The 21,576-nt window shown below is 45.1% G+C and overlaps 1 protein-coding gene across 4 annotated transcripts in view; it reads left to right on the top strand.

Annotated features, from left to right (window-relative positions):
* The first annotated feature begins 7,024 nt into the window (after positions 1-7,024).
* AGL (amylo-alpha-1,6-glucosidase and 4-alpha-glucanotransferase) overlaps positions 7,025-21,576 on the top strand; it is a 354,506-nt gene continuing 339,954 nt past the window's right edge. For 2 of the 4 annotated variants that reach the window (XM_086954587.1, XM_086954609.1), the window contains exons 1-2: positions 7,932-8,030; positions 12,994-13,140. In XM_086954587.1, coding sequence (XP_086810713.1) covers positions 13,059-13,140 — 82 coding nt within the window. In that variant the 5' untranslated portion in view covers positions 7,932-8,030; positions 12,994-13,058. Of the gene's footprint in view, positions 7,147-7,931; positions 8,031-12,772; positions 12,902-12,993; positions 13,141-21,576 lie in introns of those variants that run through there. The other 2 variants (XM_086954603.1, XM_086954593.1) reach the window with 2 other exon arrangements.

Below are 21,576 nucleotides of genomic sequence, written 5' to 3'. Positions count from 1 at the left end.
GTCAACAGACATTACAAATAGAAGCTACTAAGAGCGAACTCATAACTTTTGGGAAGGTCTGTCTAGGACGGATGACGTGGAGTAAAAAAAAAAACATTCAGTAGAATTTATGATAGTTGGCTGATAGAAACCTGGTACCTCTACTTGGATACAATACCCAATTGATGGCTCAGAGCATAAATATTACAATTGAGTATTGGCATCAATCCCTGAACGATAAATGGAGAATAAAAAACAAATGATGCAACCCGATTGCAAATGTACATGTATGATATGCACATGTATGATATGGGATTCTCTTGCCTGTTTGCTGCAGAAGTCGGCTGCTAAGCCTTGGGAAAAATTGATTCTTTGCTGTGTGGCCCTCGTTGAACTCGCAAGGCTCCTGTGACCTTTGTAGCACTATTTGGAAGTGCGAGTGCTTCCTTGACATTTGTAGCGCTTTGAGGCAGCGCTTGTGAATTACCTCTCGTGTTTCCCGCTTCGCGGGAAACACTCGCTGCTAAGGGCTTGCTGGCCGTCCCGGAGGTCAGTGAACATCAACGCCCACAAGCCAGTTGGGCTCAGAGAACCTCCCTGCCACGCCCCCCTCAGCTGGAACAAATTGCGCTGAGGTAACGCGCATCGCGGGACGCGCGCGGGTGACGCCGGGCTAAGCCCGGGCAAAGGGCGGGCCCTCTGTGGCCCTCAGTGGCTGAGGTAGGCTGGGCTGGGCCCGGTTATTTACATTTTGTTTTTGCCTCGATGAACATGTTTTTATTTTTGTTGGTTTGAGAACGATCCGTGTACTGAGATTATTACACCGTCCTTCATACTGACTTGGCCGGTCAGGGATTGACGTTACTCCAGGTTCTTATAAGTTTTATCCTTTTACATAATAACATTTTACCACTGTACATTCTCCTCTGGGGACTGTCCATTTCGATTAAGTTTATCTCTGTGGAAAATAGTACGGAAAATGTCTAAAACTCTACGTTCAGGAAGGGTAGTGGGAGAAAAACCTGGCAGAAAATTAACTACTACCCGCACAAGAAACAAATCCGTGAATAACCCACCGTTGAAAGGTCAATGCCAACTATCCGAACTTTGGGATCTATCTGTTGTAAAAAAATCTAAAATTGCTACTCCAGAAAGCTCTGAGACTAAACCCCTGGATGTTCATACACCAGCCCCCATAGACCCCCTACTGACTCTGGTACATCCAGGGGCCCTACAATCAACGGTAGGGGGTCTTCTTTACGGGACTCAACAGAGGGGAAGGAGATGGCCGTAGGTGATCCAGTGCATATACCACCGATGCCTCTGTCCCCTTTGAACGATAGGCCGGGGGGCGATTTGTCTGCACTATCTATTGACCTGGAACTTTGGGGACGCTACGTAAGCCCAGCTAAAGCGGAGACTTTGGAACAGTTTAAATCTTCAGGGGGTGCCACCCCTTCTGGGCTACTGCTGTATAGTAGCACCCCTTCGTTAAATGGCCATGAAATATCCGATTTGTTAAATGTTTCAAGGAGCCCCGATCTTAATCTCTTGGATAATCGTTGCTCTGCGGAAGCACGAGAAAAGCCGATCTCAGAGTCTATGATCGCCCTGGAACAACTCCTAGCCTCAATCTTACTTCTTCTGGGGAAATTTGTAGGCAGCTCGGACTGTATTTTGGAATCAGTCACTCAAATTTTAAAGACATTGCTGCAAAAATCGCCTGATATGAGGAATGCTTCCCCCCCTAAGTCTGAACATTATTTGTCTGAGGGGAAATCCAGAGATACCAGAGGGGAACTCGATAGGAAGGTTGAATCTCCTACTCTGGAATCACACAAGGACATGCCTTTTACTGCAGCTCCCAACTGCATTAAAAACTCAGCTCTGGAGATAGAGGAAGATGATAAACCTTTGTCTGGCCCTCAAGTGGTCCAGGAGTTATTTCCTATTTTTCTGCCTGAGATCGGAAAAGAACTCCTGGATGATAAACCGGAGGCAAAAGAAGATAGGGGAAAAAATGGTAAACAAAAAATTAATAAAGGGAACAAGAGGAAACCAATTCGAAAATACAGAAAGAAAAAGCAGCGGAGGATTATTTTCCAAAAAATTGCAGCGTCAAGGGAGAATGATGAAATTGATGTGGAGCCCTCTTCTACTTCCCTAAAGGTGGACATTGATTTGAACTTAACTACTTTAACCTCTGTAAAGGGGGAAAATGAACAATGTAGTCCGATGACTCAGGAAGTTATACCTCAAACGGGGGGCTCTCTCCTATGCTCTCCTCCACGGAGCGCATTAGGAGCGCCAAGTTCATATCCACCTGGGGCTCTTAACCCTTTGCCCCCCCCCTTTACTGTAGTATTAGAGTCTGAAAATCGCTGCCCTCCTGCCCGGTCTTTAAATGTTACTAAGGCCCCGGTGGATGTGCGTGTGTTAGACTTCTTACCTTTATTTGATACTGACCTTTTGTTAAATAGAGCTTGGCTTCTCAAACGTTTTAGTGAGATTGAAAGTCTCTACCATATTCAGTCTAGAGACATAGAACTGGTGTCTCTGTTGGGTGGAAGTAGGGTATTGAGTATACGGGTGAAATTTTATTCGCCTATTATAGTAAATTTGATACTAGAACAAGCCGAAAACTTTCAGCGCTTAGGGATTGACATTCTCCCTATCTCCAACCCAGGCAAGCCAAATCTTTTATGTAACCAGGCGTTTGGGGGTGGTGAGCAAAATGGGGTAACCTCTCCCCTTAGAGACCTAAAAATTTGGGTCTCTAGGGGGAAACGCTCAGTTTCGCACGTGAAGCCACTTCCACTAGCTGAGAATTCTTCACTTACAGATGATAATAACCGGTGGAATTGGCTCCATAGTGCGTTATCAACAAAAACAAAGGATAACCCCAAATTGTTTCATCATCTTTAACACCTCATTAAAAATAATTTCCTGGAATGCGGCTGGATTCCACAGCAGCGCAGAGAAATTCGCCTTGTTATCCTCTCTGGGTGCGGATGTATTGTGTATTCAGGAAACATGGTGCATTGATATGCTAACGCCATCAAAAGATTTTTATGTCCTGGAAGTACCCGCTGCGCCCTCTAAGAAAGGGCATGCCAGGGGGGGGGGATTGCCTGCTTATTGTCAAATAAACTGCAATGGAGATTCTCCCATTATATTGATCCTAGTAGACTTTTCCACACAATAACCCTAGAAAATTTGTTTCATAATGGCAAAAAATATCCTATGGTAATTTTTAATGTGTATATACCCCCTGAGGAGTGTTTTAATGCTAGTCTGCAGCAGGTTCTCCGTTATATTGAACAGATAAAAAACTCCCCATCTTCCCCGGTAATCTTGCTTGTAGGCAATTTGAATTGTAAAATTTCTAACGCCAGTCTGAAACTCTTCAGGAATAAAGTTAGGGAAGAGGTACACTTTATTCCCCAGACGCTTTTTCCTGAGAACCTGGTGACAAACAAAAGAGGGAAGATCTTGTTAAAAGAATTAGCAACTGGGGATGGTATTATTTTAAATGGAAGATTTCCATCCGACGTCCCCGCTAATTATACTCATAAATCCCCCTTTGGGTCGTCTATTTTGGACTATGCTATTGCAGACTATGGTCTGTTTCCCCATATTCAGGACCTTAAGATTATACCTACGTCACTCAGCGATCATAGTATATTGTTTTTAACAATGTCTTTAAATTCTTTGAATACTGTGTCTTGGTCGCTTAATGGCATCGAGGCTACCTTCCATGCCTCTTCTGGAAGGTGCTTCTGGAACTCTGCCGCTATTAATGGGGTGCAGGACCTTTTGGCCGATACCCTAATGGTAATAAATGAGTGGAATGGCAGCGAATTAGTTCATTTTGAAGAATTCATGCGAAAGATTTTATTGTACGCAAAAAAAATTGTTCCCCCTAGGAAAGGAGAAGTGGTCCCTAATATATTGCGTACTCTGAATAGGGAAATAAATAAACTAGTTCGCGAACAGTATTTAGAAAGAGTCCTGGAACGTGGGAAAGAAATTGCTAGGTTAAAAAGAAAGAGAAGCAGACTCAAGCAAAAAATCAAAAAGGAAAGGGAGGACGAAGTTTGGATTAACCTGAGGGAATCTGCTGTACATGGTAATATTAAAGACTTTTGGGCAATAATTGGGAAGGGGTGTGGTACGCGTCATAGTCCCACCCCCATTCCTATATCAGAAGAGGTATGGTCCTCTCATATCCGAGAGCTCTACGCAGGGAACGGGACCATAGGTATTGATAACTCCATATATGCGGCACCTGAAGACCTTGTATTCCACCCCTCAGAGAAAGAAATTGAGACGGCTATAAAAAATATGCGACCCTCTGGGGCCATGGGGCCGGACGAACTCCCTATGACGGTCCTCAAACAAGACCCCTTAAGATGGAGTAAAATTTTGTACCCTCTGTTTAAGGCGTGCCATCACTCCAAAACTGTGCCTGCTTCCTGGAGAGGAAGTATTTTGGTCCCCATCTTTAAGAAGGGTACAAGGGATAGCCCTAGTAATTACCGCCTGATTGCACTCCTCGACTCCATCGGAAAGGTCTTTGCGAAATGCCTTCTTAGTTCCCTTTCCGATTGGGTCGAGGATGGCAATATTCTGCCGTTTGAACAGACCGGTTTCCGTAGGAATCATGGTACGCTTGATAATCTCACTGCCCTTCAGGTGATCACAGATAAATATGTCCAGGTGAGAGGAGGAGTGGTGTATGCCGCCTTTATTGATTTCTCCACAGCGTTCGATAAAGTAGATCGTGGAACGCTGTGGAGAAAATTGGCGACGCTTGGTGTCCCTACCCTCCTGTTGGAACTGGTTCGGTCTCTGCATACTGAGACCTGGTGCAGGGTCTTAATGGGGGGCGAAAGGGGGCTTTCGGCCAAAATACCATCTCGGAATGGCCTTAAACAAGGCTGCTTATTGGCTCCCCTTTTGTTCTCCTTATATACGGTTGACCTCCCTGCTGCCGTGTCTGCCAGTGAGGGGATTGCCCCGATGGTAGGAGGGACTCCAATATCCTGCCTGATGTATGCCGATGATGTTCTTTTTCTTGACTTGACTCCAATCGGTCTTGCAAATCGGCTACAGGCTCTCCATGCTTTTGCTGGTGACCATCACATGAAGATTAATATTACCAAAAGTAAAGTGATGTGTATAGCTGGTAAGAAGAAGTGCCGCTCTATAAATTTCGGTTGGGCTATCGGGGGCATAGATTGGAGGTCGTAACCTCCTATACTTTCTTGGGAAAAATATTTACGGCCAATATGAGTGAGAAGCTCCATATAGAGCACTGCTTTCGCAAAGCTCTTGCCCATGGCAATGGTTTAAAATCCCTATACCAGGCAACGGGGAAAAGGCATTTTTCCAGTCTGTTAGAAGTTTTTAGAGCAAAAATCCCCGCAACTATCTTGTATGGTATTGAATTAATAGAGGTGAAAAACTGGGACTTTTGCCATAAGATTGAGGGGAAACTCTTAAGATCCCTCTCTACTCTAAACAATGCTTGCCCACTAGCCGCTTGTAGGCTTGACTTTGGACTCAGGAGTACCTGGGTTCAGGGTCTATGTGCCCTAATAAGATGGGTAGCCAGTTTGGCTAGAGCGGGAGTAGGTACCCTGCGAGTGCTCCTCAAAAATGAACTACTGGGCAACTTTAAAGAGTTCTCTAAACTCGTAAGTAACTTTAGAAGGGCTGTAACGCTACTTAAACTTGATGAAAGTGTTCTGTTCTCCTACTCTCCCTCACAGTTAAAACATGTCCTTAAGGAGGCTTCGTGGGAGTTTTGTTTCCTTTCTGATAAAAAGTCAGTTGGTGACAAAAGGAACGTGGTCCTGAGAGGTCCTGAGAGGTCCAATGGCACGGACCAACGCAGTATTCACAGACTGCTGAACGCCCTGGTCAAGGGCCTCGACTAAATCAAATTCAAAGGAGTCCTCCTGTTCCTCCTCATAAAAATATTCCTCAGCATCAACATAGTCTGCCATGACGCTGGAATGCACTGATGGAAACCAGAAAATAACAAAACTAGAAATACCAAGGTATAACTAGAGGCCCACAGCAAATGTAAGTACAATGCAAAAGGTCACAATCAAGTGACTCCGACAGGGGGGGTGACAGCCCCACGCAAGCTATACAGGCAGAGTCACAACTCGACCCAGGAAACAGAATAAAGCGTGGAGGGACCAGCTTGCGCAAAGAATGACACCCTAGGCACTGCCTCTAAAAATTATGCAGCCCAAAACCTTCTGAGAGGTAGAGGGCGTCAGAGGAGCTCTCCGGCAGGCAAAGTGGGCCGAGGCAAAGTTTAAACGCGCCGCCTCACAGCGTTCCGAAGCTCCTGTCAACGGAGCGTCACAAATGCCACCAATGCGCATGCGCGGTGACTCGCCTTGTTGCCGGAAGAGGAGCGGCACGCGACTCCCCGAGCCCCGGTCCCGCTCCACAAAGGCAGCAACGCGGGCACAATGCGCCCGCAAATACAAGAGAGGCGAACACGCGCTCTCAAAGGAACAAAAGCGGCGAAAGCCTAACCGATGAAAAAACCAGAAAATTAAACGCCGGTGGCAGCGCGACGCACAACGCGACTGCGCAACAAACGCTAGAGCGAAACCGGCATGCAAGTAAACATCAATTAAACAATGCCATGCAATATACAATGTAACAATGAAAGTCAAAAGCACTTAACTGGCTGCGAAGCAGCAAAGAAAGAGGAAGTGTTGTCCTCTATGGTTCCTTATATAGCATGAACTCTCTATGGTTAGCCTAAGGGTTCATGGGAGTTGTAGTTTTTTCGTTTCTTTACTGTGTTTCTATTGGCTGCTGTTAGTAGTAAAGAAATGGAGAAAGCATAATCTGAAGCCTCCTGTCCTGCCATAGAATTTGTAATACTGAAGGTGAAGAAATAATAACGCAAGTTAACGGACGAGCTCCGCGGACAGCCCTTCAAGTGTTGATATGCAGTGTTTCACCACGTTTACCCGGCACACCCCTTTATCGGTAGAAGCACGCCTCCCTCTTCACCAGAGCATGCTCGGAAGCTAGGACCTCCGCCGCTACCTGCCAAAGAACTCAGATATCACTGCCGCCCAGCCAGACACAGAGAGGGTCGCAGAGAACATCCTCAGCGTCCTGAACACCGGGGTTAGTACGAGAAGAGTGAGCCGGATACACCCCGCGCGCCGACTTGCTGCATTCTCGGGAGCACAGGCAACAATACCGGTGCAAGGCGTAGCATTCATAAAATAAAAAACAGAACAACCCTACAACCATAATGAAGCCCTCCCTCCCCCAGCAATTCGCACTCAGCAACAGATAATCCGGTACCCACCGACATCATTCTCGAACTGCAAACCGAGCGCAATCTCCTCTCGCGAGAAACCATGCTCTCGCGAGACTGCAATGTCAAGAGAGTGACCTTCAATCGGTCTGTGGTGTTTCAGCCTCTAACAATAAGCATGCTGGGAAATGTAGTTTCGTTGTCCGTTTTAAATGTCATGCGAGCCTTTACATGTTTAATGCCGTTGTCTGAAAATGCAGGACTGCCTCAAAGTAAGTATCATATTGTGCACCAAGTTGATGATTTAGGATTAACACATCCAGAGGACTGAAGGTAGCTTGAGCCCGCCCCCTGATTGGATACGGTATATATCAAGATACATCCTTCCCTTTAAACAACGCAGCCCTCTCTCTCTGGCCCAAAGAATACGCCTCCTTGACACTTTTACTTACACCACGGCCAGAAATGCACGAAATAAATGAAAACAAATCTCACCCCAGGGACACTCAGCCCACCACGCCCCACACCCCCTGCTCCTCCCCGGCACAGGGCACTGCAATGGTCAGAGCGTAGCCCATTGTATACATCCTACGCCCACCCCTCCAACGATTACAACCAGTTAGATGGGAGAGATCTGTTGAAAGCTCCACCCGGGGAGGGTCCGAGGGCGGTCCCTACCCCCAGGCGCCCCCGGCCTCCACCACCTCTCACTGTCTGCCTGTGCTGCACGTCCCACCGCTACATACCGGTGAGTACTGAGAGGGCAGTTCTGCACGGGGGGCTATTTATATACAGAATGCAACGCGGCGGCTACAACAGCACCTGCTGCTTGTTCCTCACCCCCGGCTAAAACCTTCATGTGTCCCTTGCTCTCTACGCGCAGTGACACAAGCGCCCACACAAGGGCAACCGCCGCAATCTGACCAGCAGAGCCTGGGGTCGTCGCATTCAGTGAGCCCCTACTGACAGCTGACGCCTGAGAGCTGCCCCCACTATCCAAACACCAGCTGACACGAACCACCGCTGACACCTCCACACCTCTGACACTTTTCAAAATTACAAACCCTGACTTCGCCATCACACCTACTATCCGATGACACTTCTTAACCACCCCTGACTCCCCCAGACTCCTTTATATATCCCAAATGTTGACTTCTCCCCAACCCATGACATCTGACCACTAGTGACGCATTTGCGTTTCTCAACAGAAGGTAGTTGCATGTCTCTATGGTCCTGGACGGCTCCCCACTACTTGTTGTCTCTAGGGTTGTTGGGCACTCACGCAGTTTGTTTGTAGGCATCGCACTGGTCGACTTTGCTGACCTACCCCTTACTTCCCTTCCTCCCCGCCAGCTTTGTTATTTTTTTAATTTGCAGATTTATATAGCGCGAACTCGACCCGAAGGTATTTGGAGCACTTTACATGAGCACCAGTCAATTTACACGGGCACCAGTCACTTTACATAAGGACACATTTGTTGTCAGTAGAGAGGCGTTCATGTGTGAATCGGATTGCATTTGTTTTTCTGTAATTGGAAGGAATGCCGCATCACAAACCAGTGGGTAGTGGTTCGAGTTTTTGAGGTGGTGAATGTTCTATTGTTTAGGAAGGAGCAAGCGTTGTTTCTTCTCTCCCTAAAGAAGTATTAGTTGGTGGCGGGGGTCTCTCCACGACAGTTTTGGTTTATGATTTGTCTTGCTCTTTCAGTTCCTTAACCAGCGGTACATAAGGTGAGGAGTTACACCATTTTACATAAACGCACTGACATAGGAGGAAATCTCACAAATGAGTATTTATTTTTATTTTGTTATTGCAGTTTTTTATTTATATAGCACAGACTTGTCCCAAAGGCGTTACAGCACTTTACACTAGAGCAGGGAGGGAGTTCTGGTTGAAAATATAATAAAAGCAACTTATTAGTACCAGCAAAACAAGGAACAAACCGTTCATACATCAGGTGCATTACAGGACAAGAAGTAGTTACTAAACCATCATAGTAAATCAGCAGTAAGTAACCAAGAGTGCGGCGAGAGCACATATTTCGTAACTGGACAGGCAGGTCAATTCAACATTGGAGCAGCGAGTAACAAGCCCCACTTTAATCAAATGGACTTTCAAATAGGAGGATTTCGAGTTCTCTTTTGAATGTGAGCAAACTAGAGAATGTGCGAAGATTTGGTGGGAGAGAGTTCCAAAGCTTTGTCCCACCACCAGAAAATGCCTGTCTCACCACCAGATAATGCCTGTCTCACTTAGAGTTCTTGCCTTTAAAGTCAGTAGATCGAACCGGAGGAACTCTGGTATTCCCTGATCCTCGTTGAGCGCCACAGATTTTCCTTTTTTCATCCAGGTGAAAGTAGGTGGAGTTATGGAGTACATTAAGAGTAATGCATACAGTCTTAAATTGGGCTCTTGCATCAGTGGGGAGCCGTGGCAGGGATCAACGAGAGGCATGAAAACGAGGAGCCTGCATCTAAGATTGTTGTCTCTCAGTACTGTTAAGCACAAACCACTCTGCTTGATTGAACTCTTTTCTGATTCTCCTTTGACCATGCTTCAGTTTTCCAGTTACTTGTCTCGTTGTCCATTTGTTGCGCTTGTGTTCAGCTTATGTAAGACTTAGGATTTCCCTAGGTAGTTGTTAACTCGTGGAAGGTTGAATGATTTCTATTCTTCGTTTTTCTCCTTTTAAATCAAACTACACTGACCACACAAAGAGACACCAACCTACTTTTGCATAAAAAGATAATTGAGGCTACACTCTCAGCCCATGTTAGCAGTCTTCAAAATACCTTTTGCTCAAAACATGATTCTGTGGTGTCCTTTATATATCCACAATACATACTGGATGGGAGTATGGAGTTGCCTGTCTCGTGGTGATGGTTGATCTCTCATCAGTTTTTGGTGTGGTCAACCATGGGGTCCTACCATTTATTCCATTCGAAAGGTGGCAATGGCTTGGATTAGTTCAGAGTCTTCCTTTTAGAATTTATTGAACATGAAACCTTCTGATTGCTCCTTCTCTGTATTTTGAGGGGGATCTCAGGGCCTGAGCTTTCTTTTTGGACGCTCACTGACAACAACTTTAAAGATGATTAACATGCTTAAAGCTGGAGCATGTGCTGTCAGTGGCTAAAGCATCGTGTGAAGACCTCCGATCAGTGCACCAGTCACTCTCGATCACTTCTTTTGTGTATGTGTTCTAGCATATCTCAGAAAGGGGCATGTGCAGAGGTTACAAGACAAGGCCACATGATCTCAGCTTGGCTTGTAAAGTTGTTCTTCATGGTAGTGATGGTTCTTGGCTATAGGTATTATAGGAATATGTCATCAGATGACATATCCCTGAATAGCAATTGGCATAGTTTTACAATGGTAATCCCAACTGCTGCTCTTCTGCCAGTGAATCTTTTATGTGTTCAGCTCGTATGTTTTTAATTCTATAATATTTAGGAAGGCAGGACAACATAGCTTCCAAGCACTGCAATGTTGGCGGAATTTTCAAATGCAAGTGCTTGTGGGCTGTCCAGGCTGCAACAATATTTTGGGTTGTGTTTGATGAGAGCGTAGAGAATCTGGAACATGTGAAGGTGTTTTGGTAAACACTTCCAGTTGTCTTAAAACCCTGTGTTGTTTTAATGTAGATCTTAACACCCATGGAGCTAAGCAAGTAAGGCATGCAGTTGCAAGTGAAGGTGAATAAGCGGGTGCCTGTTTATAATTGAGAATGTCACAGTGGTGGTGTAAGTGTGGTATTGATTGCAACACGTTGCCAGTGGGATGGTTCTGCAATGGATCTTCTGTCCCACATAATGTAAGGTAGGTGTCTGAGCCTGCTGGGCCTGAAGAAGAGTGCCTCTTTTCAGAGATCCCAGAGTAGTTCCCTTTGACTTCTCCGGCACTCTTATTCCAGGGTGATAATTAGATAGAACAGAACCTGCTACAGGACAGAATCGGTGTATGGTCAAGTTAGGCACCTGTGTGCTAGCTTTAGGAGATTGTTATACTACCCAGGGAGGACGTACTCTGATTGAGAACCCTCTCAAACCCCTGAGGTACAGGGATACTCCAAAATACCTTATTGTGTAGATACTAGCTTTCGGAGACCCATGTGCTAGCTGGCAGAGACCCACTGGGTGATTTTGCTGCTCTTTGGAGAGGCTCTCCGCATCGCCCCAGCTGATTTTGTACCAAGGTTGATTTTGCACCTACATGTGATTTTTGCTGCTAAATGTTTTCCCACTAAAAAGTCCCTGAACTCCTTTTCAAAATGCACATAAATGTGTTTTTGCACAAGGAAATGTTTTCACATTCCTGCTGTTTTTGCAACGTAATGTTCTTTGCACCTAAATGTGATTTTGCTCCTAAGTGCAATCCTGCAAAGCTGCTTACTTTGCAAGAAGGTTGGGTTTTAAGCCCAATTGCCCTTCGTGATCCTACTTCTAAATTATTTATACTATGATATTGCAGCAAAAAAGATGATTTTCCACCAGTGTTCCGACAATCAAGTTTGATATTATACTGATGCACACATACTTTTGAATAGCTTAGTGTATCTTGCTAGTGCAGTTCTTCTTTGTGCTGAGTGATTTTGCAATGAAAGGTGATACCACAACTATGCTGACTTTGAACCAAGAGTGATGTTGCATCTAACTCTGATTGTGGACCTAAATGTGATTTTGTTTTTTGTCCCTAAATGAGTCGTTTCTTCCAAAAATGTCTCTACACTCCTGTTGGACCTAAGGGTTTTGCACTTACATTTTTTTTCTCCTCAAAGTATTATGTGCTCTCCTAAAAGTGGTTCCACACTCCTCGAGATGATGCATCAGTGGTGATTTTACACATGCATCTGATTCCAATACTGCACAGACGAAGTAGGCACAGAAAGGCAGGTTGCACAGGAAAGCTGTATAAATAGTATTTTGCAATCCTGTGTTTGCATGCCAAGCAAAATAAAACATAAGAATTCTTGCCAATGCTTGCTTTTCTTTTTTGCAGTCGTATACTAGCTATATAATGTAATTGATAATGTGAATTTTGATGAACCATGCCATAACAGTGTAGTAGTAAATGGATAAGGTTTTAGTGGTGTACTTATTTGCTGCAATCTGGTTCTTGGTCATGACAATAAAAACTTATGAACAAAAGAACAAGAACATTCAGTGTGCTAGCTATCCCCTGACCCCACATCTCTACATGGCATGAGAACCATTCATCAGCCATCACGCGCCGTTCCTAATACTCTTTCTGTGCTGTGACATTCACATGCCTTCGAAAGCTGCGAGTGGTAAGTGTTCCCGTCTCCCTCTAGTGACAGATGCGACCTCCCTCCACGCCCCCCGCCCGAGGCTCTGTCATTGCTTTGACCGGGTCATTGTTGCGGGTCTCGGGTGAGCTGCCAGGCAGGGTCGTCCTGCAGCACCGGAGGTCACACAACTGTCCTTGTGTGCCCACACTTCCGTCCGAGGCTTGTGAAAGGCGTTGAATGCCTGCTGAGTGCTGTGGTTGGGGTGCCGGGCTGCACTGACCCTCCTGCGCACAGTTGCTTGTCCCTAGCAAGGGACGTTCCGCACAGGACACAGGTGGCACGTTTGGTTGTGTTTCTTTGCCTCGAACATGTAAGTGTGCAGGGATCAACTGCAGCTGGGATTCCCAGGTTTTGTTTAGTCCATTGGACGGTTTCCTTGTCTGACGGGTTGTTCTTTCTTAGGGGCGGCGTTGGTTTTTCTGTGATTGCTGATTACACGAAGGAAACAGACTCCACACAAACCCACAATGGTGCAAAGTAAACAAATCCGGGTTCTGGTTCTGAACGACATGGAGAAACTCGAGAAGAGGCTGTACAGACTTGAGCAAGGTAAGGTTCCTTCACTGCTGGTGTCTTTCATGTCTTTGTTAGACATATGTTCGTTCTTGTCATTGTTTGATGTCTGTGCATTGAATGTTGGAGCATTTTACATCATTGTCCACAGTGCTTGAAATGGACAAATAGAAGGGCTGGTACTCTTTACCAGAGTACCTTCTAGCTTCTCAGAAGTGCTGGTACTCTCCAATTAAGAATATTGCACCTCTGCCGAGAAGTGTCTCAAAATAATGAAGTGCAGGTACTCAGCACCTGACATGCACGGCCCATTTAAATTAAAGCACTGATTGTACAACGGAAGAAAATTCACTGCTGGCGTGTTTCCATGTAATTGTAAGTCTTCGTGTTTCATGGCGAGTCATTGTTTGCCATTTCTGCTTTCATTACCGGCATGGTTACGTCTGCACACTCAGTGGTGGGATATTCCATATCACTGTGCATTGTGTAAGAATTTTCACTGCTGGTGGCATGTGCGTATTCAACTCTGCTGTATTTCATTTTACTCTGACTGATGTACACCCATGTATGGTGTATTTTGTGTCATTGCCTGTACATTGACTGCTAAGGCTGTATGATATCTCCGAGTTCATGCATGTTTTTCTGACAGCAGAGCTCGGAAACACTAAAAGGCTCTATGTTTTCCGAGATATGTTGTGAGCAAAAGGTGCAATAACTAGGAGATAGTTCCAAGTTAATGTATTATTATTATTATTATTATGTTTCTTATATAGCGCCTGAATCGACCCCCCGAAGGGGTATCTCCGCGCTTGCCTTGGGAACCCGTCCTGACTTTTCCCTGTGAGATAGCCCCTAAAGGGCTTCCCCCAAGGTGAAAGCCAGGCATCCCGCCGCCGGGGGGCCGTTGTGGAGATTAAGCAAGCTTAACCCCTTCCACGCTGATGACGAGCTGGGCTCGTCATGGCGTAGCCTCCTCGCACGCTGATGACGAGCCCAGCTCGTCATGTAAAGTGCGTTTTCGCAAATCCCAGCGTGCGAGCGGAATTCCGCTAGCGCGCATGGTGTTAATGGCCAGAGTTGCAGAGTGTGAACCCATGATTAGGTCAGGCACCGAAGCGAGAATTATCGAGTCCAGGGACATTTGAGCTCAAGACCCTGCTGCGTCGGGAATTGAACCCTGGTCCCGGGTCTGACCTCTGCTTCAGGGTCTGCCTGCTCTAACCAGTGAGCCACACTTCTCCACTTATGTGCTCAAGACACCATAAAGAAGAACACAGACCCAGTCAGCGCACAAAAAGGCACCATGATGTGTCCCCTGATGTATTTCATGTCACTGTAGGACCTCAGTTCATGAATTGCTGTAGTACAAGTTCCTTCCATTTCACGTCCTCCGCACAGTGATTGCTGGTGCATTTGATGTAATTCCATAGGGCGGATGCACATTAGCTTCTGGTGTATTAAAAGTCAATAAACATTGTCTGCGCGTTAACTGATGGTGAATGCTGGTATATTATGTCTTTGATGATGTATTTCATGTGTTATGACCTCCGCACACTCACTCATTGTGCACTTCATGTGGAGAAGTGTGGCTCACTGGTTAGAGCAGGCAGACCCTGAAGCAGAGGTCAGACCCGGGACCAGGGTTCAATTCCCGACGCGGCAGGGTCTTGAGCTCAAATGTCCATCGACTCGATAATTCTCGCTTCGGTGCCTGACTTAATCATGGGTTCACACTCTGCAACTCTGGGCATTAAGCTTGCTTAATCTCCACAACGGCCCCCCCGCGGTGGGATGCCTGGCTTTCACCTTGGGGATGCCCTGTAGGGGCTATCTCACAGGGAAAAGCCAGGACGGGTTCCCAAGGCAAGCGCGGAGATACCCCTTTGGGGGTCGATTCAGGCGCTATATAAGAAACATAATAATAATAATAATAATAATGTCACACAGTATGACTTTTTGTATACCCACGGCGTTTGTAAATTAAGTAAGGCTATCCCACCGGTAGGTTCGGATGGTTTTATTTCATAGCTTCTTGTGACATCTGTCATTGTATGACATTTGTACATGACAGACACTGAGCTTTTGCAGTGGATGTTTGTAGCAGGTGTCTATACTGACAAACGCACATGTGACAATCATTAATCTTTCATGGAATTGAGTCTTCCTGAATATGTGGTGCAGCGTTTACAAGTAGTTCAGAACATGACGATCCGCATACTTCACAAAATATTTAAGCACGCATTGGTATCTGAGTTACGGGTGAAGTAACACTGCTTGCCTGTCCGGCCACTTAGTATGTACAAAGCTCTGAGACTGACACATCAAGTCCTCCACAACAAAGGGACCATGTGCCTTAATGAGAGGATCAGAAGAGCTGGTCTACTCTCTTTCCCCCAATTTAAAGCGGCCAACATAAGGAATCGGATGCCTGGGCATCTGAGATCCATCATGGATGCAACAAAAAATAAAAATATAAACATTTATGATTTCGAATAATTTTTATTGGTTTTTTTAAAAGAAGAAAAAAGAAACAGAAATAGAAACAAAATACAGAAATAAGAAATAAAAGTTACAGTGGGCTATGATGAATAGCAAAATATCAGTAATTCAATACATTATGCAGAGGGATAAACAATAATGCACGTTGGAATGATAGATATTGGACCATCAGTTTTACTTCATACAAATCGTTATGAATACAGAAAGACAAAGTTGTGCAGAGAGCAATACTATAGCAATGGTAAAAGACTCTTCTAGCAGTAGGAAGACCACGGTCAAAACAGGTAGTACCTGAGAACAACAAGATCTTGGTTAAGACAAGTAGAACTTGAGAACATAACATTTTTATTTAAACTTTAGGGATTGTAGTACTCCTGTGGTTTCTTGCTTCTTTTCCGTCTCTAGTTGCCTAAACGCCGGCACACTCTGAGAAGCTGCGCGCTGTATAAGAACCAATCATTCATTCCTTCATACACAATTGAATATCCCAAAATGTTTTATTGGAGTACTTTGTGCTTGTTTTTATGTGCGTTGAAAGTAAGCTCGTTTTATGTTCATTTTCTTTTTTATTATATCACGTTTCCCAATGAAAGCAGTGAAAAGCGTGTAACTAAAGTAACATACAGTTCTACCTCACTATTCGTTTTCATTCATTTATTGTTCAGATGTTTCATTCTCGTATATCTTTTGTGATTTGATTACACTCACTAGTTTGGCAAACAGGAACAGTTCAATATTATTCGCAGTTGTCAGTGTTTTTAACTGTTGTTTAAATACCAAATACATTAAGTCTTATGTGTGGCGCCGCTGGAGCACACTTGAATAAATTGCCAATAAAATGGCTTTCCTTTTGAAGAATGTTTGTTATATGACGTATGAGGAAACTCCAATCTAACTAGAGAAACCACCAGAGAGGCATTTAAAGTCAAGTGATTATTTTGTGAGGGTATACAAAGCAAAGCTGTGTTGTTAATATCCAGCTACCATACTTGTAATCTTTATTACTCCATGTCCTAGCCTTCCTTGTACCAGCTCTTACATTGTGAGAAGTTGTGCCTCCCTGATGCAATATGCCCAGTAGATATGTCTGAGAAGACTTTTTCGTAGCCTGTTTTCCCTTTCTTTTTTTGCCCTGCCTTCCTCCTCCTCCTTTTTCTTCTTTTTTTTCCCCAGTTTTATATAGCACTATAGCAACTCAAAAGTGTCTCAGCACTTTACATGAGCCCCAGTTACATTACACAAGGACATAGTAATTTTATAGGTACGGGGAGATTAGGTGATTTGCCCAGAATCACAGGATGTTGAGTCAGCGCCAAGACCCAAACCTGATTCCCCAGTTCCAAAGTCGACCGCTCTGGCCGTAACTCCACATCCTCTCCCCTTCCTGCTGATAACTTGAGGAAGATGCAAGAAGCAGTGGTCATAGAACCTATGGAATCATCTAATGGGCTGTCCTTATTAGCTGTAGCCAGACATACTAACTCCAAAATAAGATGTAACCGTCAAAGTTAGATCATATTTCAACCGCAGGGATTTAAAAATAACATCCAATTACCAAGGACAACCTAGGATGGACGGCTAATACCAGAATGGTGGATTGGCCCCCATAGATGGTTAGAAAAACGTCCAGGTTAGACATATCACATATAAAGAGTATGATGATGAAAAACATGAAGTAATGGGTGTCGTATTGTGGAAAAAGGTAGGGCAGATGACCTTTTTCTAAGTTGCCCGGCGTTAACCGCCTCCTTACCCACTCAAATTACCAAACAAAGAGGCAGGCGCTGGAGACTGGAAGGCAGGAAACAGAAGTTTTATTCCGACGGAGCAGAACACATCAAATCAGACAACAGGGTATCTTCTTGAGGTGCTCTAACCGCATCTCTGAGGCCTGGCCTCTTATACACGAGTTTATTGCTTTATTGTATGTAACACATCTCTGTCAATACTTTGATGTAGGGAAAGACATCCTCGGAATCCCCCCTTCAGGCCCGTTCCCACACACATTTACAGTTGGAGTCCCCACCCCGGTCACAACAGGTGATGATTATCGCGCAGCTGGATATTCCGCCGATTCACGGAATGTGTGGGGTTGATTGGATCTCATAGGGTGGGGGCTTTGATCAACTCGAGGGTCCTTTGATGGGGGAAGCTTCCTACTGTACAGGGGGGGCAATAAACAGTATCCGCAGGGCCAGGTGGCGGCCTGGGAACGAGGAAGACAAACGAGCACACAGGAAAAGGGGGTTTTATCAAAGGACCCGGGATCATGAAGGGAGGTGTCGCGCTGGGAACAGGATGGGGTTCCGAGGCAGAGCTGCACTGAAGAGGGGTTTATGACCCAAGGCATGCGAGAGTGGGGGTTGTCAGCGTGCGGGGGATGCTTGCGAGGTTAGGAGGGAGAGAGAGACGCGCTGGCTATCAGCGAGGGGCAGAGAGGCCATGGTACTCAAAATGGCTGCCGCTTACGCGCACGAATGGGCTCGAAAGGGGGGCAAGATGGCGCCGATAATGTTGACGTTGCAGCCTAAGTTTTAACAGTATCTAAAGAAGGACAATTCGTTTGTCAGGAAAGGTACCAGGGTGTCCAAAGTAGAGTATTTTTTCAAGGTCATAAAAGTGCTTACCAATGCTGCTAAATTCAGTGATGGTATGATCTGGTGGGCCTACGCTGGAATATACATTGGGGAACAAAATTGTGCTAAGCCATTGCGTGGACAGGATTTTCATTGGCTCAAAGCAGAGGGTATGCAAAGATATGTAGTACAGGGAAATGTGCAGGATGAGAATTCTGAAGGTGGCATTTATGAGACAGAGGTCAGATTGACAAAGGTGGTAAAGAATGTGCACAAAATCAAGTTAATTATGACATATTCAAAAGAACGAGCGATGGCATGACACAAGGGAAGAATAATGAAGTCCTAGATAACACTCAAAGGGAAGTGGTTAAAACAGGAAAAATTGTTGCGTGGTGGATGTACCAAGGAAGCAAGAGGATTTTCGGTGCCTATAACCTCAATTGCAAGCTTCTCTGCAGAGTTGGTTTCTTCAGATCTTATATTTTGAACATACTGTATAGTTTCCATGTATTTCTTTTCTACAATGTTATTGTCCCCTCAGACCCAGTAGCAGTTGGTCTGCGGGCAGAGTGGTGAGGCTGGGGGGGGGACAGAGAATGGGTAGGTGGGGGGAAATGGACAACAAAGACAACATTTAAAAAAACAGGAGAAAAAGACCTTACCTGCCTCCCGACGCTCTTCTGCTCCATGTCCTCGCTGCAGCACACAGGCTCCCAGTGTCCCCTGTGGCCAAACCTGACGCTTCTCTCATGCTTGAAAGCTGCATCAGGATTGGCTTGAGCGCTGTGAATTTGTGCTCCCAGAGAGACTGGGAACCTGTGTTTTCTGTCTCCAACCTGATAAAGCAGCTGGGTTGGAGGCAGCTCAGTGCACTTGTCGGTTTGGCCATTCTGAGATGGCTGGCCAAGCCAACATGCGCACTGATAACACTGATAACAGTGCTCACCACTCCCTCTCGTCACTGCCCTCACGATGGCCCCACCCCAAGACTTGCCTGCCTTAGAATCGGAAAATTAAAGCTATAATAAACCTGTTTTATTATTATTTTATTTTACAAGTTTTGAGGCTGGTAGGGGCGATGCTCCTCTGCCGTATAGGAGGGGCCGCCACTGTTCAGACCATATGTTAACATTTGTCATATAGTGTCATGGTTTTTTCCATTCACATAAGGTGGGAGATGTGTGTTGTGTGGCGTTGTTCTTCCTTGGTTTGGTACTGTAGACTTTATGTACATTCCATTGCTTAGAATGTGTAGTGAGGTTTAGTACATCTGGACAAGGTGGTTGCTCTACAGGGGGCTGATAATAAATATTTCTCTGTAAGATATATTGTATGTCTCCTCTTTACACTCAGCTTATGTATCAGCAGGTGAAACAAAGCAGCTCTTGAGTGGTTGTTTATTTTCCAAAGCTCCACCATAAATACAATAATCTTAGTATAAACATTAAACAGTAACTAGATGTATCAGATCAGCTCTCACAGCTTTGTGCTGTAACAATTTGATGCTACCACAAAAGAAAGGCACATTAGACCTATGAAATCAGGGCCATTCAACAGTACTACTCCCTGTGCATAAATACATTGTTCCTCTGCTCTTGGACTCCTCTGCCATCTTCAAATGACAGCTTAGATTATATCCTGGTCTTGCCCGCCATAGACCTGACACTGAGTGAATCTGCTTGGCACCTAGCTACTCCTGGCTGGGGGTACCAGCTTACTTGACCACTATTGGCTGCATTGTAACTATTTTCTGTATTACAAAGGAGAAAATGGGTAAATTTTTATGCGTAGAACCACTTTATGAAGTCCACGCCTAACATGGCTGGACGCGTACAAGCCACACTAAAGGTGGAAGAGGCACTAAGGTCAGGAGGGATCAATCGTGATATGATTGTGCACATTTGTGCCAGCCCTACAATTCATACATTTTCAAGCTACCACTAAACAAAAAGTCAGTGCAGTTGAGCTGATGAAGTTACTAATGAACAGAAACCTATAAACACAATTTTGCACGTTAATTTTGAAAGTTAATACTTTACTTTAGTGATATGTTTTTAATTAATGTTTCAGTCATTGCCCAAAACAAGACTGTGGTGAGAACTTACCCATACTTATTTTGTCAGATATTTTCACGGTTTACCGTAGCATTTCTGGAATGCACTTTGTATCTCTCCTTCAAAGTCCCTCCATTCCTCATAGTTCAAAAGCAGGTAGTCAAGATAGTCAGTCTTTCCAGGTTGTGTGTCAGTTGACCTATGATGACAACCAGCTGGGTCTAAGCAGGAAGACAGCTATAGGCATTGTGCATGTAAGGTCATATGTAGAACATTGGGTTGTTGGATGAGGGTTGTAAAATCCTTCTCAAGCAACAGGCACAATCCCTGTCGGGGTGAACCACAAATGTTACTAAATGAACCTGTGCTGAAGTCTCTGATAGCTTGACACAATCAGTCAGGCTTATCTTAGAGGCAATGTGTAAAGCATTTATCCAGCACATAAACAGCAATAAAGTGAAAACACAATATAAGAAAAATCCCACACCCATTTAGAAAAAAAGAGTACATTTTAATAAAATATTTTAGATCAAAACGACAAAAATACAATTGGTAGACCTGGCGATATGCAATAATAAAAGTCTAGGTAAAAATAGTACTTAAAAGCGTCACTTGGGTTTTCCAAGGACAGGGACAAAGTCACATGCTTAGCCAATGGAGTGGGGGACAGCTACTGGGACCAACTTAGGTCTGCTAAGAAATGTGCCCTGAGTCCATGATGCATTTTGTTGTGCCATGCCACGGCGGTCCAGAGGAACAATGTGAGGTCTGCGTCGAGGAGGCATCACGCAGCGGCGGTTCCGATTAGCTACAAGTGCTGCGATATGGGTTTGCTTCGAGGTTGCTTTGCGCTGAGGAGAAGCTGCAAAGTAATGCGTCCCGTTTGTGGCACACTGCGGCAGTTCTGCTGGAGACCATAGTTGGACAGGCAGAGCACCTTTATCCCTTCTTCCAAGGCTCCAGGACTGGAGGGGCACCACTTGTGAGGGTGGTGGTGGTGGTGGGGGGGGTTTAGGACTTACAGCAGGCAGAATTCTGGTTAGGGTTCAAGATGGTTGGGGCCTTTTCTGTCCCAGAGGTTTTGATCAGGAGGCCAGCCATCTTGCCCATGGAGTCTCTCAGGTGGTCCTGGATTCAAGGTGCAGGTCCGGTCCTTCGAACTCGGACAGCAGAGGTGAAGGGCTGCTCAGTAGTCCTTCTTGTGAGACTTCAGTAGGTCCTGAAGTAATCAAAAGAGTGGGTCTAAATTTCCCTTTTTAGGTCGAAGGCTAACAGTGCAGCTGTCTGGTTTGCTTACTGTGTTTTGGGGACATTCAGAAAACGTACCAGGGAATGTATTC

Source organism: Lissotriton vulgaris, chromosome 1_1 (genome assembly GCF_964263255.1).
Source record: "Lissotriton vulgaris chromosome 1_1, aLisVul1.2, whole genome shotgun sequence".
NCBI lineage: Eukaryota > Metazoa > Chordata > Amphibia > Caudata > Salamandridae > Lissotriton > Lissotriton vulgaris.
The sequence above is the reverse complement of the archived record's forward strand: the minus strand, read 5'-3'. Positions and strand labels throughout refer to the sequence as shown.